Genomic DNA, 16,964 nt, shown 5'->3' with positions numbered 1-16,964 from the left:
GTTTCCACTGCTATGCTGTCGATGTAAGGGGGGCGGGGGGGGGGTGAGTCACATGAGCTCTCCTGAAATCGATAACCACCTCCTTTGTCTTGTTGACATTGAGGAAGAAGTTGTTTTCCTGGCAGCGGCCTTGAGCTCTTCCACCTGGCCAGCAACCTCCCAGTTAAAAAAAAAGAACTCTAGCAAAAGAAAGGTCAGATTAATTTGGAATTGATTTCATTGCCTTGTGTGAGATCTTGCTTTACACACAGAGCTATCATGAATCCACAGACTGGACCCCAGTATCAAAATATGATTCATTGTTCATGATATTTAAACTCTTTGGGGTATCAAAGTGATATGAAGGGTAATGTTTAAAAAACAATTTTTCTTGGCATTGTTTCTTATAACATGTCTCTCTCCTAATCCTTCCCTAGTCCCTGAGCTCACTAGGAACTGGCTCTTTTAATGAATCACTGCACAGTCTCAGCAGTTCTTTGTTAAACCTGCCAGCTGCTAGCTACAGATATTTCTATACCTCGCCGAGAGCTGTTGCGAGGAATTTAATTTTTGTTATTATTGGTAACAATCTGCACAGAACTGACTCTCCTGGATTTCCATGGATCTATGTGTATCTTGCTGGCAAAGAGAGTTCTAAATATGCCACCAAAATATCTTCTGCAAGGTTGACAGCGAACATCGTAGCTGCTTCCAGTGCTCAGGTCCAATGTCAGTATTGGTTAATATTCTGACCTGCTCTCTAACTGGTCTGGGGTAATTTTACTGAAAAGGCAAGTCTTCAGGGTAAGCAGAGGAAAGTGAAAGATAGGAAAAGATTTCACAGTCATTCAATCCAATTCAATTCAAGTTTAGTCGTCATTCAACCATACACGAATACTCATGAATACATCCAAACGAGACAGCAATACTCCTCCCTGAAGACTGAAGACCCATTTTTCCATTTCCTTAAATAGTCTTCAGGGAAAGCAGACATCCCACCTCTCCCGGAACTTCCGGGAGTCTCCCGCATATTAATAATGGCTCCCTGATGCCCGTAAATTATATACAGTATCATGGAAATCAATTTTTTTGAGAGCAAGCAAGAGAAAAGCAAGAGAGCGTGCGTGTGCACGAGAGAGAGCGAGCGAGAGAAAGCAAGCAAGAGCGCTTGAGAGCGTGCAAGCGACTACGAGAGAGAGAGAGAGAGTGCGCGCGAGAGCACGCCATGGCAGAGTGTTCCAAAAAAAATATAAAACGTATGTCACCCCAGACTACACTAAAGTGTACCCTTGCCTAATATGGGTCAAAATAATGACAGTGTTGCTCGCTGCACTGTTTGCAACAGTGACTTTTCTATTGCCCATGGTGAGTTAAAATGTAAAAGACATGTTGAGGTGAGTTTAACAGGTGTCATTCGTTCATCAGCATAGCTAACGTTATTTAAACTAGCTGGCCAGCTGCTAAGGAGCTATTCTATTGCAGACATCCCACTTCTCCCGGAAGTCTCCCGCAAATTGATGGTGCTACCTCCCTGAAATGAGTGTTTGCAGGGTGGGATGTCTGTGAGAGATGGGAGTGTTACTCCGCTCTGAAGACAGAAGGCCCCATTTTTTCATTTCCTCAAATAGCTACAGGACAAATCCAAACCGATCTGTTCCGCCATCACTTGCTGTTAACCTCCACCCATCTAACAGATGGGCACACAGCAGATGGGAATGGCAGCCCTTGCACGTTGCACAAGATTCTGACCTGGAAGCATGTTGCCACCATGTCAAACTCCTGGCATAGCTGGAGAACTTTGCACACAGGGTCCATGAGTTCACTCACCTCAACACTGAACTGATTCCACAACCTATGGACTCTACAATGCATATCCTAAAAAAACACAAGTTATTTATTTACTTGCTTACTTATTTATTATTTTCTTTTTATTTGCATTGTTTGACTTCTTTTGCACACTGGTTGTTTATCCATCTTTGTAGTTTTTATTAATTCTATTGTGTTTCTTTAGTGTCTACTGTGAATGCCTGCAAGAAAATGAATCTCAGGGTTGTATATGGTGACATATACATACTTTGATAATAAATTTATTTGAACTTTGAGATTCCCCTCTGTGTTCCAAAGGCTTCGGAAATCTGCAATAAACAGCATCTTTCCCATTGAAGCTCAGATCCTAATTACGAATCTTTAAAGATACTGTCTGTAAAGTAACTAAATAAAAGCTGTAAACCTCAGCTTCCCTCAAACGCTACCCCAGAGTGCACACCTCATATCACCCTGCAGTCAACCCTTCCCCAGTACAGGAATAATTTATTGTACTCTCAGAACACATTTATTTTATTGATTCCCTCCAGAGTGCTCCCTGATCAGAGTCTTCCCAACTGGTTACATTGAAAACAAAGTCAACAAATTATCCTGCGTTCTCTCTTCCACTCCGCATCCCTAAAATGAGGCCTCTTGAACATAAGCATCACGTTCTCTCACATGAGGAACTTGCTGTTTGGTATCCTCCCTACACATTCCAGTGTACTTCTGAGGCAGTGTGACGATCTTGGAATTGTATCAAGGGTAAGATATTAAACTAAGATCCTATCTGCACTTTGGGGTGGATGCGATAGATCCTGGGACAGTTTTTTGGTAGAAGTTCTCCCTAGTGTTCTGGCTGCAATTTCTATCTCTGGCAGCATGATTAAAACAGAAAACCAAGAGATTATTGCATGTGGAGCTTGCTGGGGCCAAATTGTATGTAGCATTTCAAATATGCAACAGTAGCTAGACTTCCAATGTATTCATTTACCCATAAGTCCTTTTGGCTGTTCCTGAGGTCATCAAAGGGAAATATTTCTTTCATTCGTGAGACATGGAATAAAAATCGTACTGCAGATGAGCTCTGGTTTGTGTGTTTAGTCAAAGATCAATGTCCCTTTAAGTTGTAAAGGCCCTACAAGGATCATGCTGTATCAATATCTTGTTTCCTCCTACCCAAGCCACAGTTAGTAAACTCACTATTACAACTACGAGCTCTGCTGCATCTGCCCATAATCACAGAGGGGCCATGAAACGGGTTCGACAATCACGCTGAGTATGCACGGTCTAGCCAATTAGTGCTTCACCTAGATGGTATTTAACTCCCTTCCTCACGTTCCAGTCTTGTCGAGGCTTGACCAAAAGCACAGCGATGTCTACGCTCCCTGCTTATCTTTGTTCTTGCCCAGAAAAGAAGACTGCCATTTCGATTGACACTGTAAAGGAGCAGTATGCATTTAGTGTTAAGTTCCTGTTTCCTAGCCGCATTGTTTGCATTAGTTTTCAGTTTGAGAGCTTTTGTTAGCAGTTATTGTTTTTCACTTAACTCTGCACAGTTCTTATTAAAAGCCTATGAACTGTTCATCTGCTTCAGTGTCTGTCCCTTCGCACCTGGGCCATAACTGCACACTTGTCTTGACCAACAGGCTTCCTTGTCATGGCCTTCCCAGATACATGAGCTTCAGGCATTTACTGATTCCGGGGCAGCCAGGAACCTCATGGATATTTCTTTGGCTCAGAGATAGAAAGTTCCAGCTTAGCAATTGAGAGAGGATATCGATATCAAGGCTCTGGATGGTCAGCCTCTGGGCACTGGCAAGATCCACCTTTCCAAAGTATCCCTCCCACTTGTGCTAGGAGGCAAACATGGAGAACACTCTCCTTCTATCTTGTGCCACTGGTGTTTGGCCTTCCCTGGCTTTATCGCCATAACCCATGGATCGATTGGTCCGTAAAGATGCTCCAAGAGTGGGCCTGGCATGTCTGTCTACCTCTTTGGTTCCGGCTTAAGCCCCTGTCAGTCTGTCCCCTCTGGTGCCAATTACTAGTGTGGACCTTTCTAATGTTCTGGCTGAATATGCTGACCTTCTTGAGGTCTTCAGTAAGAAGAAGGCCACCTCATGGCCTCCACACCAGCCATATAATAGCACCCGGTACTCGTCCTCTCCAGGGCTGGCTCTTTTCCCTCTCTCATCCAGAAACACTGGCTTTGGAAGAGTATATCAAGGAGGCATTAGTCTTAGGATTTATCATTCTATCAGCCTTGCCAGCAGAGGCATTTTCTTGATTTTATGGGCAAGAGTGATGGCAAGTTCCATCCCTGTACTGATTTTATTGGCACCCTTAACATCACAGTGAAGAACCGCTACCCTCTTCCCCTGCTTGCCTCTGTGTTTGAACATCTCCAAGGAGCAACTGTATTCTCCAAGACAGATCTGTACAATGCTTACAACCTGGTTCATTCAACACCTCCCCTGGTCACTATGAGTACCTCGTGACGCCATTTGATCTGGCCGATGTCCCTGCTGGTCAATGATGTGCTCCTGGACATTTGAATCAGTTTGTTTTTGTGTATTTGGACGGCAGTCTGATCTATTCCCGCTCTTGTCAGGAACACGTCCTGCATGTGCAAGGGTTCTCTGAAGGCTCCTCGAATGTAACCTTTATGTCAAGTCAGAGAAGTGTGAATCCTACAAAGAGCAGGTATCATTTTTGGGCTGTATCATCACCCCTTCCAGTGTAAAAATGGACCTGTGTAAAGTTGAGGCACTCACAGAGTGGCCCAAAGCATCTACAATGAAAAATATGCGGCGCTTCATGGGATTTGCAAATTTTTATCACCGCTTCATCAGAAACTTCAGTTCCATTGCAGTTCCCGTGAATGCACTCACTAAGAAGATCTCTGCAAAATTCCATTGGACAAGTGAATGAAGCCAAGCTTTCTCAGAACTAAAGTGACACTTCACCACTGTCCCGGTCCTACAACACCCAGACCCATCCCAGCTATTCATCATCGAGGGAGATGTATCAGATGTTGGCATGGTAGCTGTACTCTCTCAGTGTTCTTCTCTGCCTCTGTGCCTTTCTTTCCTGTTGTTGACTCCGGCTGAATGTATCTATGATGTCAGGAACTAAGAGCTTCTGGCTGTCAAGGAGGCCTGGAAGCATGACAACACTGGCTGAAGGGGGCAGAGCATCCTCTTTTTGGTATGGACAGTTCACAAGGACCTCTCCTGCATTCCGGATGCTAAGAGACTCAACTCCTGTTAAGCCCGCTGGGCTGTCTTCTTCACCTGGTTTAATTTCACCATCACCTACTGTCCCGGAGGCAAGATTACAATGGCCAGTGCTCTCTCCTGGCAGCTTTTTGTGTCTGAGAGCCCATCCTTCCTCACTCGTGCATTGCTGCTCTGGTAATTTGGGGAATAGAGTTGGAGATGAGGGCTCCCAACAGTTGGATCCAGGCCCAGGAGGGTGACCTCCCAACTGGCTATCTGTCCCTGCTACAATATACCCCAGAAAGTTGGAATGGGGTTACTCCTCCCATCTGGATGGCCATCCGGAATTCAATGGACCCTGGAATTTATCAAATGAGAAACTTTGGTGGCCATCAATGTCCCAGGACATCCACAACTTCATCTCTGCCTATGCCTCACCACCACTGGTCCCAACACTCAGTGGACTTCATCACTGGTCTGCCCCATCTGATGAAAACACTACTATTCAGGTGGCTGTGGACTGATTCTCCAAGGCTGCCCACACCATTGCTCTCCCTGAGCTCCCGTTGACCTGTGAGACCTCCAACCTCATGCTTCAGCACATGTTCAGGCTGCATGGTTTCCCTCAGAACATAGTGTCTGATTGAGGACCACAGTTCAAGATCTTCTGTTCTCTTGTGGGAGCCAAATCCAGCCTCTTATCTGGTTCCCTCCCGCAATCGAATGGCCAGACTGAGAAGCGAATCAGGAGCTGGAGACAACCCTGCATTGCCTTTCCCCTTACAGCCCCTCATTCCGGAGCTCCCAGTTGGTTTGGGCAGAGAATACCTCTAGTCATCCTTTACTGGTATGTCTCCCTTTGAATGCCAGAAAGGGTTCCAGCCACTGCTCTTTCCTGACCAGAAGATTGACGTAGGAGTTCCTGCTACAGAACAGTTTGTCCAGTCATACAAACACATGCGGAGATGGTCCAGGGCTTCTTTGCTGTTTGCTGAGAAACCACATGCCCGGCAAGCTGATCAGCTCTGCCTCTCAAGCCAGGGGAGAAAATCTGGCTGGCATCTGGGCATTTCCCCTTAAAAGTTGATAGGTGTAAGTTGGCCCCACGCTACACAGGACCATTCATGGTGGAGAAGGCTATCAACAAAGTCTCATATAGATTGCATCTACCATCATCAACGAAGATCCACCCAGTGTTCCATGCTTCGCAGCTCAAACTGGTGACTTCTTCCCTTGCTCCAATCACCTCCTCCCCTCCTTCCCGCTTGGTGGATGGATCCCTGGTCTATTCTGTGCCGTGCCTCCAGGCTTCTCGCTGGGTGCGGGGCAGGGTCCAGAGAGAAGGGGTATGGTCCTGAGTAATGTTCTTGGGTTCCAGTCATGACATTCTGGACAAGTCTCTCATTCGGGACTTCCAGAAGGCACAGGTCTCTGGCGCTTCGGGAGCTGCGCCTGGGGAGGGGGGCCTTCTCACAACCACAGACATGCCCTCGCAGGTGAGCCGCAGAACGGGTCTGGCAATCACTCTCACGAGTTTGCACGTTCTAGCCAATTAGTGTTTCAATGTACTCGCTGGAATTCAGAAGAATGAGAGGAGGTATAATAGAAACATATAACATTATGAAAGGGATAGATAAGATAGAGGCAGGAAAGTTTATTCCACTGGTAGGTGAGACTAAAACTAGGGGACATAGCCTCAAGATTCAGGGGAGTAGATTTAGGATGGAGATAAGGAGGAACTGCTTTTCCCAGAGAGTGGTGAATCTGTGGAATTCTCTGCCCAATGAAGCAGTGGAGGCTACCTCAGTAAATACGTTTAAGACGAAGTTGGATGTATTTTTGCATAGTAGGGGAATTAAGGGTTATGGGGGAAAGGCAGGTAGGTGGAGATGAGTCCATGGCCAGATCAGTCATGATCTTACTGAATAGCACATGGGTCAGATAGCCTACTCCTGCTCCTATTTCTTATGTTCATTGTGGTGGTGTTTCACTCCCTTCCTCTAATTCCACTCTCATTGAGATTCGACCAAAGGCACAGGAAAGTCTATGCTTCCTGCTTATCTTTATCCCTATCTGGGAAAGAACGCCAATCACAAACAAGAGAAAATCTGCAGATGCTAGCATCCGAGTAACACACACAAAATACTGGGAGAACTCAGGAGGCCAGACAGCATCTAGGAAAAAGAGTACAGTCGACAATTCGGGCCAAAACGTTGACTGTACTCTTTTCCTAGATGCTGCCTGGCCTGCTGAGTTCCTCCAGCATTTTGTGGGAAAGAAGGCCGCTGTTTTGATTGCTGCTGTAAAGGAGCACCATTCATTTAGTATGAAGTTACTGCTTCCTACCCGCAGTGTTGGCATTAGTTTTCAGATTGAGAGTTTTTGTTAATGGCCCTGTTGGCCTAGCATTTACTAATTTTTCTTTAATTCTTCAGAGTTCTTAATAAATGTCTGTGAACTGTTCATCCACTTAAGTGTCTCTCCCTTTGCACATGGACCATAACTGCACACTTGTGTCACTTGCTGTAGTCTGTCAACCCTACAGGGTTCTGGTGTCGGTTCTTTCCGACTGAGAGAATTCCTACAGATTCAGTGATTCATCGTACTGAGGACAGCTGATGGATTTGAGTAGGGAGGACACCCACGGCCAGTTCCTTATCTGAAAAATGGAGTCGCTTGTGACAGAGAGGCCCCATTTTAGGGAGGTGGATTTGCTGAGAGAACGCAGGATAATTTCCTCTGATAGGAAGCTGAATCAGAAAGGAGCTGGTTGGGACAGTTAACTCAGTATAGAATAGGAATTAAGTACTGGTGGTTCCTTGCTTCTCTGATTGGAATAAGTTTCATACAGCCCTAAATTTGAGATGCCATTGTTGCTTCATTGCCACTGGGGCTAAATCCAAGAATTCTCATCATCACAGCATGGAACCAACAGATCCAACTCAATGCCTCCTCCCCAAGGGTTATATTGAGTTCAAAGTTCAAGATAGATTTATTATCAAAGTACATATACCCTGAGATTTCTTTTAGACCGTAAGACAAAGGAGCAGAAGTAGGCCATTCGGCCCATCGAGTCTGCTCCGCCATTTTATCATGAGCTGATCCATTCTCCTATTTAGTCCCACTCCTCCGCCTTCTCACCATAACCTTTGATGCCCTGGCTACTCAGATACCTATCAATCTCTGCCTTAGATACACCCAATGACTTGGCCTCCACTGCTGCCTGTGGCAATAAATTCCATAGATTCACCACCCTCTGACTAAAAAAATTTCTTCGCATTTCTGTTCTGAAAGGGCGCCTTTCAATCCTTAAGTCAAGCCCTCTCGTACTAGACTCCCCCATCATGGGAAACAACTTTGCCACATCCACTCTGTCCATGCCTTTTAACATTCAAAATGTTTCTATGAGGTCTCACCTCATTCTTCTAGGCTCCAAGGAATACAGTCCAAGAGTGGACAAACGCTCCTCATATGTTAACCCTCTCATTCCCGGAATCATTCCAGTGAATCTTCTCTGTACCCTCTCCAACGTCAGCACATCCTTTCCTAAATAAGGACACCAAAACTGCCCACAGTACTCCAAGTGAGGTCTCACCAGCACCTTATAGAGCCTCAACATCACATCCCTGCTCCTATACTCTATTCCTCTAGAAATGAATGCCAACATTGCATTCGCCTTCTTCACTACTGACTCAACCTGGAGGTTAACTTTAAGGGTATCCTGTACGAGGACTCTCAAGTCCCGTTGCATCTCAGAACTTTGAATTCTTTCCCCATTTAAATAATAGTCTGCCCATTTATTTTTTCTGCCAAAGTGCATAACCATACACTTTCTAACATTGTACTTCATTTGGCACTTCTCTGCCCATTCTTTCAATCTATCCAAGTCTCTCTGCAGACTCTCCATTTCCTCAGCACTACTGGCCCCTCCACCTATCTTCGTATCATCAGCAAACTTAGCCACAAAGCCATCTATTCCATAATCCAAATCGTTGATGTACAATGTAAAAAGAAGCGGCCCCAACACTGATCCCTGTGGAACACCACTGGTAACCGGCAGCCAACCAGAATAGGATCCCTTTATTCCCACTCTCTGTTTCCTGCCAATCAGCCAACGCTCTATCCACGTATGTAACTTTCCCGTAATTCCATGGGCTCTTATCTTGTTAAGTAGCCTCATGTGTGGCACCTTGTCAAAGGCCTTCTGAGAATCCAAATATACAACATCCACTGCATCTCCCTTGTCTAGCCTACTGGTAATTTCCTCAAAAAATTGTAATAGGTTTGTCAGGCAGGATTTTCCTGGATTTCCAGGATTTTCTTTCAGGCATTCACAGTAGCGCAAAGAAATACAACAGAATTAATGACAACCGTGCACAAAGACTGACAATGTGCAAAAGAAGACAAACTGCAAATATATAAATATACAAATAATAAATAAATAATGCTAAGGTAGAGTCCTTGATAGCGAGTCCAGAGGAGGCTCATAAATGAGTTCATATTCGCCTCTAACAACGCCTTGCCTGTACTGCCCACATCCTAAAAATGAATCAACCCAGGAGAGAGTTGAGGGATGTGGTTGAGAGTTCTGACGTTATCATGTCATACACAACAGTTAGAGGACACTAATGCATATCCATTATTAGTGCATTTCCCATCTCTCTGAGAGAGCTCATTTAAACCTACTTCCCTGCACTTCATCCCTGGTTCAGCCAGTTTTGATGGATTATTTAGAGTTTGGTCAGATTCCAACTTTCAACAGCACATTCCTGATTGTTTTAACTGATTGTGGTTTAATAAAAATAATTCTTTTAATTTCTCTGTTATTTCTTTTGGCTATTATCATATGCCTGAGTCTTCTGGACTCTCCAGTCAGTAGGAACATTTTCTCCTGATATATTCAGTCACATTAGACCAGAAGACCTGGGAGAAGAATTAGGCCATTCAGCCTATTGAATCTGCTCCACCATTTTATCATGACTGATGTATAATGTCTCAAATCCATTCTCCTTCCTTCTCCCTGTAATCTTTGACACCCATACTAATCAAGAACTTATCAACCTCTGCATTAAATTAACCAAATGACTTGGCCTCCAGAGCTGTCTGTGGTGATGAATTCCAGATTCACCACCCTCTGCTAAAGAAGTTCCTCATCTCTTTAAAAAAAAGTTACTTAAAAGAAGATTAGAAAATGCCTAATAAATTCATGAAGAAAATGCATTCTTGATGATATCAAATAGAACAATGTACTGTGCCAAAATAATTTGCAATTTGTAGCTCAGGAAGTAAATGATTGTACTTAAAACATTTAAACCAAGTGCAGATATCCAGGCGTTTGAACGGAAGGGTTCTTCAGATGTTGCTTCGCTGGGATCCTTCCCTGTACAGTCACTGAGGTGTGACAGGATTCTGTGTCAGAAGGAGCTGCAGAGAGTCTGTCGAGTGGGTTGCCTACTTCCACAGCTTACTGCTTTATTTTGAAACAGACTCCACTAGATAGCAGTGCACTTGTGTTACATAGCACAGGAACAGGCCTTTCGACCCATCTAGTCCATGCCAAACTATTATTCTGCCTCATCCCATCAACCTGCACCCGGACCATAGCCCTTCATACCCCTGCCATCCATGTATCCATCCAAAATTCTCTTAAATGTTGAAATCGAACCCACATCCACCACTTGTGCTGGCAGCTCATTCCACACTCTCAACACCCTTTGAGTGAAGAAGTTCCCCCTCATGTTCCTTTAGACATTTCACCTTTCACCCTTAACCCATGACCTCTATTCTCACCCGATCTCAGTGGAAAAAAAAGTCTGATTGCGTTCACCCTGTCTATATCACTCACGATTATATATACCTCTATCAAATCTCCCCTCATTCTCCTACATCCCTTGGCCTCTTCAAACCTGTTCTGCTTTTTAATTAGATCATTGCGACCCATTGTTTCATCTCTACAAACATGATTCAGACTCGGTCTTGAATGTACTTAGTTACAGAGCGTAATTGTCTGAGACATAAAGGTTTATGGATTCATAGCCTTCCCCCGAGTAAAGAATTTCTCCTCGCCTCAGCACTAAATGACCAGATTCTGACTCAGTAACTCCTCCTTCCAGCCCTCCATCTAGTGGGAACTAGCATTGCATAAGCTGTCCCTCAATGGTAATCTGGGTATTAAAACATTGGTGGGATAATACGGTGAAATGTGCTTCTGATGAATTGCATATAGTGATGGCCATGCCGTAATTGGATCAGTCAAGCCTGCTAACAGCTGCTGGTGACTGAGATTAAAGTGAAGCTCATAATTTGTGTGTCATTGTTCTCCGCTCACCACATCTCTGGCAAAGAGTTCCTGCTTAGTTTGTGCAAAGTTGCTGTACTTTCTTTCCTTTTTTTTTTGTTTCAGATCTTTAAAGAGATGGTATTCTGGGTAAATTGATTTTAACTGTACATGGCCCTGCCTTAAACTGATTGGGTAACATTGAGCTGCCAGTGAGGGCTGTGTTTCCTTTTAGAGAGCAGTGACTGTAATTCTATGGAACTCCATTGGTGGTCACTTCATGGGCTGCCCTGAGGTTATGACCAATGAACCACAAAGGCAGCAGGAGAGAGGAATGTCGGAATCAGCCTACAGGTTGCACAGGGAAAGCGATGCTCATCGCAAAAGAACTGACCCTGATATATGTCTCCCCTCACTCTTCCTTTATCTAGAGGATTTAGTAGAAACAAAGGAGAGACTATTAACTTGATGAAAGGTAAGATAAATGAAAGGTAAACTGATAAGGGTGTGGCAAGATGAAGTATTACAAAGAAAAACGTGAAATAATGAGCAAGGTGGAGGCGGAGTATAAATTGAGTTGGAATTGGAGAATGGAAGAAGAATGTCAAGACCTGTTGGTCAACAGTGATATCACAGGTGCAGAGGACCGTGCCTCTGTGCTTCTGGCTGTCTTTGAGTGGTTATCCATGTAGGCTTGCTGCCATATTTTTGTGTGTTTATTCATGTGTATGTGACATTGGCACCGTCTCCCACAGCAATTGATAACGATGTGATGATCTCTGTTCTCTTGGGGGATTGTTATGAGGTGAGGTTGTCATCCTGGTGCTCTCAGCCCATCTTCATTGTGGTACCCCTTCCCCAACTTCTCCCATCCTCCATCTCAACCATAACCACGATGGCCAACTTTTGCCTTGGCTTTGATCCTATGTAAATTTTTATTTTTCACAAACATGAGAAAATCTGCAGATGATGGAAGTACAAAGCAACACACTGCAAATGATGGAGGAACTCAGCAGGTCAGTCTGCATCCAAGGAAGAGTGGATGTATTGACGTTTCGGGCTGAGACCCTTTTTCAGGACTTATTTTTCTCATTTTCTCCAGTTGTGACAACCCTTTAACTTATCCAGATGCTGATGGCTCCTTTTCCTACTTGCAGCAGGTTCAGAATGCAACATGACAGTGTTTGAAATTGGGATCACCTCTTTAAAAATCAGCGACTTGTTCCTTTCAGTGTAGTCCTGAAGTGCTAGGTAACCAATGGTGCATCTTCCCATCAGTGACATTCCTGTATGTTTTTGCATTGTGTATATGTAGACTGATGTTAACCCCGGTGCACTGAATTTGGCTGAGTGGTGTAATAACAACAACTTCTCACACAATGCCAATAAGACCAGAGAACTGATTGTAGACCTCAGGAGAGGGAAACCAGAGGTCCATAAGCCAGTACTAATCAGTGGATCAGAGGTGGAGAGGGTCAGTAACTTTAAATTCCTGGGTGTCACTATCTCAAAGGATCTGGCCTGGACCCATCATATAAATATAATTGCAAAGAAAGCACAACAGCGCCTCTATCTCCTCAGGGGTCTGCGGAGTTTCGGCATGTTATCAAAATCCTCGGCCAACTTCAGCATTGCTAATGCTGAGTGGCTGCATTACAGCCTGGTATGGGAACACCACTGCCTTTTAACGAAAAATCCTACAAAAGGTAGTGGATTCAGCCCATCATGGATAAAGCCCTCCTGACCATCGAGCACATCTACACAAAACGTTGCCGGAGAAAAGCAGCACCCATCACCAAAGATCCTCACCACTGAGGCCATGCTCTTTTCTCATTGCTGCCACCTGGTAAAAGGTACAAAGTCCCTCAGGACTTGCCCTCAACCATCAGGCTCTTGAACAAAGGGCATAACTACACTCATTCTATTTCTGGTGTTCCCACCACCGATGCTCTCAATTTAAGGACCTTTTATCTTGTTATTTCATACTTGTTACTTATTGCTATTTATTTATATTTGCGTTTGAACGGATTGTTTTCATTGATTTTGTTTACAGTTACTGTTCTACAGATTTGCTAAGTATGCCCACAGGAAAAAGAATCTGGTGACATGGATGTACTCTGATAATAAATTTTACTTTGAACTTTGAGAACAGGGCATGGGGCTTACCGGGAGTGGGAGATGTAAATCTTGTGGAATGAATGGAAATGCTAGTCTTTGATCAGAGAAGTTTGAGGAGAGATTTAATAGAGAAGATCAAAACCAAGGGCAATTCTGATAAAAGGGAAGGATAAGTTGTTTCCTTTCACTACTGAGCACATTAACAATGATGTGAAAAAAATTGGCATGAAGACCAAGCGGAAATGGAGGTGAAATTACTTCATGCATAGTATTGCTGAAATCTGTTGCTAAGATAATTGCATGATCTGAAATGATAACAGAATCCGATTAACAGGAACTTTCAAAAGGCAATTGTACGTATCCTTAAAGAGGTTCATGAGAGAGAAATTATAAAAATTATGGATGTTGGATATCTAGGGTAACACACACAAAATGCTGGAGGAACTCAGCAGGTCAAGCAGCATCTATGGACAGGAAAAAGCAGTCAACATTTTGGGCCGAGAACCTTCAATTCAATTCAAGTTTAATTGCCATTCAACCGTGCATGAATACTCGTGAGTTACATCCAAACAAAACCGCATTGCTCTGGGGTCAAGGTGCAAAACACAATACCAACAGTCATACACAGCACAAAGCACACACAGCACGTACAAGTTAACAAGCACAAACAGTGTCACAATCACGCAATAAACTTGCGCCATCAATCTACAGTCAACCACAACAAAGCTAATCTTCTGCAAGCAAACACTGCGGGGGGGGTGGCGGGCAGCATCGACTGCGGCCTGGATGCCATGCCACATCACCCCCAGTGGAGCACACCAGGACCGATGCCTCACTCAGCCGACACTGTGGCTTGAGGCCTAGTCCTCGCATATGCAAGATAACAAGCACTTACAGAATATCAGTAAAATATAACCACGCAAAATATATATAGCCCATTGAAATCTTCAGTTGACCAAAATAGAGCAGCTGAGCAAACACTAGGGGGCAGCACTGGCTCCAGTCCAGATGCTGTGCCATGCCGCTCCCGGTGGAGCACACCAGCTCAGATGCCTCTCCCAGGCGACACCATGGCTTGGGGCCTAATCCTTGCTATGACCAAGCCCATGCAGCTCCTCCGCTGTCCGCCCCTGCTCTCAGCCAATTAATCAGTGTGTTGAACTTGCAGCATATCACATTAACAACATCCAAAAGAGTCTTGCAATCACAAGAAAAGCAACTAAGATGGCCACTCATAGATTTGACTGTAAGGCTTCTTCGACTCAGGCATGTTGCGTACCTCCTTCATTATCTCTGCCAGCGAGCAACTCACTGATGGTGTAAGCCTGCAGTACTTTAGGTTCTTAATGTACATCAGGATCTTGCAATCATTAAAAATGTGTTTAAGTAGGACGGTAGCACTTTTTGTTGACCCCATAGAAGCCACTGCAACGAAACGTGCCACCATCTTACTGGAAAAATCAGGACTGGACAGAAAGGGGGAAGAAGCTTCATACTGGTTTCTTTCCCCTATCTCTCCAGTCCTGATGAAGGGTCTTGGCCCAAGACATTTACTGTTTATTCCTTTCCATACTTGCCGCCTGTGGCCTGTTGAGTTCCTCCAACATTTCGTGTGGAGGCAGTTCTTCCAAGGGAGCTGATGTAGGCAGCTTCTCCTGTGCTTCACTTGCTTATTCTGCAATCATTATAATTTAACTCGGGGAACTGGAAAATTTTGTATTGCTGCTCATCCCATACACTGACCACTTTCGTGAGCCCTGGTATGGTCACAGTGAACCAAGTATTATTAAATAAGTGTGGTGCCTTAGTAAGAAAAGGAGTGTGCCTGGTATGAACCAAAGAAGTTACCATTGTCTTAATTTTCAGACTGGAGAGCATCAAATGATGTCCCAAAAGACATAGCAATCGCTTACCTGGTCCAGTGTAGTTTCTATGGACATGCCATCTATGCCACAATTTATATGGATGCCTGGAGAAAGGACTCTGTTGTGATGCTGATCCATCATGTGATAACACTGGCTCTTATTGCCTTCTCCTACGCCTTCCGGTAAGTATGGATGTGTGTGTTGGGTTGCCAGATCTGAGAGGCTTCATCTTGTGACTTTCTGCATCTGATCAACCCCCAGTTTCTTTTAACATGAAGGGAAATGGAAAAGACTCTCAATGCTAAAATATTATTTTTCTACCAGTGATCACCAAAGAATTAATTCCCAGATATTCCAGGGCAATCCTGGAGAGGTATCAATGTTAAGAGGGCATCACTATATAATAGAATGTGATTAGAAGACTTCATTTCTTCATGACGTGAATATTGTCCTTATCTCCTTAAAAATTGTTCCACTCATCATGAGTGAATGACGCTTCAGTGTAGGGAGAACCAGTTTTGGCCAGTGGACAGAGGAACATGGCAAGTTGCTAACGGCCAAAAGTAGACGGGAGTATAGCAGCCTCATTCCTCTACCTGAAAGGGTATCACAGTAGTTATCATGATGTTATTGCAACACCGGTGAGGTTAATAGGTTAATTGGTCAAATGGGTGTAATTGGGCAGGTTGGGCTCATTGGGTCAGAAGAACCTTTTACTGTGCTAAACCTCTAAACAAATATATAGATACACAAATAAACACAACCTGGTTAATGAAGTGAAACAATTAATTTAGCCATAAGACTTGTTTCTTCAGTGTACAGGAAACCCTCTAAATATTTTAACCAAATCAAGAAAGCAATGAAATACTAATACAGGGTTGCAACCTGGAACTCCCTCCCCAACAGCACTGTGCTTGTGCTTTCAGTAGAATGACCACAGTGGTTCAAGAAGGTGTCTCACCATCACCCTCTCGTGGGCAATTAAGACTTTGCACTAAACACTGAACTCGTCAGAGATGACCACATCCTGCAACTTAATTTTTTTTAAATCTCCCACTTTTTTTTTGCCTGTGAGAAATGTCAATGGTAGATTAAAACTAGTGTTTATTTAACACTTTTTCTACAATCTAAAATTGAGGCATGTATTGGAGGAGAGCAGAGACCCAGAAGGTGCCTTCGGCTGGGAAAGTTACAACACGGTAGTAGAGGAGCTGAGAGTTGGTCTTCACCCAGTGACTGGTGTGCAAACCAAGAAAAGGGTTTTTAAATTAAGGTGTTATTGGAGGAGGGGCCAATGTTGGTCACAGTGTACTGGAGTGTTGAGTTATCAGGAGTTAAGACATGAGGAGCAGAGTTTTGGATGAACACAAGTTTTATGCAGAGTTAAAGTTGGTCAACAGTTGGAACAGTTAAGAATAGGTGGACGAGCAGGAGAGCTGAGATGGGTGCTTTTATTGGTAAGGAAGATAGGGAATCACAGCTCTTGTGTAAACGAAATACCAATATTGCTGAGTAACATGGTGTTTGGTTAGGGGCAGCAATATTGCACAGCTGGTAGTCCCATTGTCTCAGAGTATGAGAGACCCAGGTTCATTCTTGACCTCTGGTGCTGTGTGTGGAGTTTGCACATTCTCCCTGCGACTGCGTGGACTTCCTCCGAGTATTGAGTTTCCTCCGAGTATTCAGGAGTTTCCTCCCACA

General features: G+C 44.1%; 1 protein-coding gene across 1 annotated transcript in view; it reads left to right on the top strand.

Moving 5' to 3' along the window:
* The window catches only part of cers1 (ceramide synthase 1), a 59,494-nt gene that overhangs the window by 30,198 nt on the left and 12,332 nt on the right, over positions 1-16,964 (top strand). Inside the window, exon 3 of the mRNA XM_063032347.1 lies at positions 15,265-15,445. Coding sequence (XP_062888417.1) covers positions 15,265-15,445 — 181 coding nt within the window. The remainder of the gene's footprint in view (positions 1-15,264; positions 15,446-16,964) is intronic.

The sequence above is a fragment of the Mobula hypostoma genome, chromosome 24, assembly GCF_963921235.1.
Source record: "Mobula hypostoma chromosome 24, sMobHyp1.1, whole genome shotgun sequence".
Classification (NCBI taxonomy): Eukaryota; Metazoa; Chordata; class Chondrichthyes; order Myliobatiformes; family Myliobatidae; genus Mobula; species Mobula hypostoma.
This window is presented reverse-complemented; position numbering and strand designations above follow the sequence as displayed.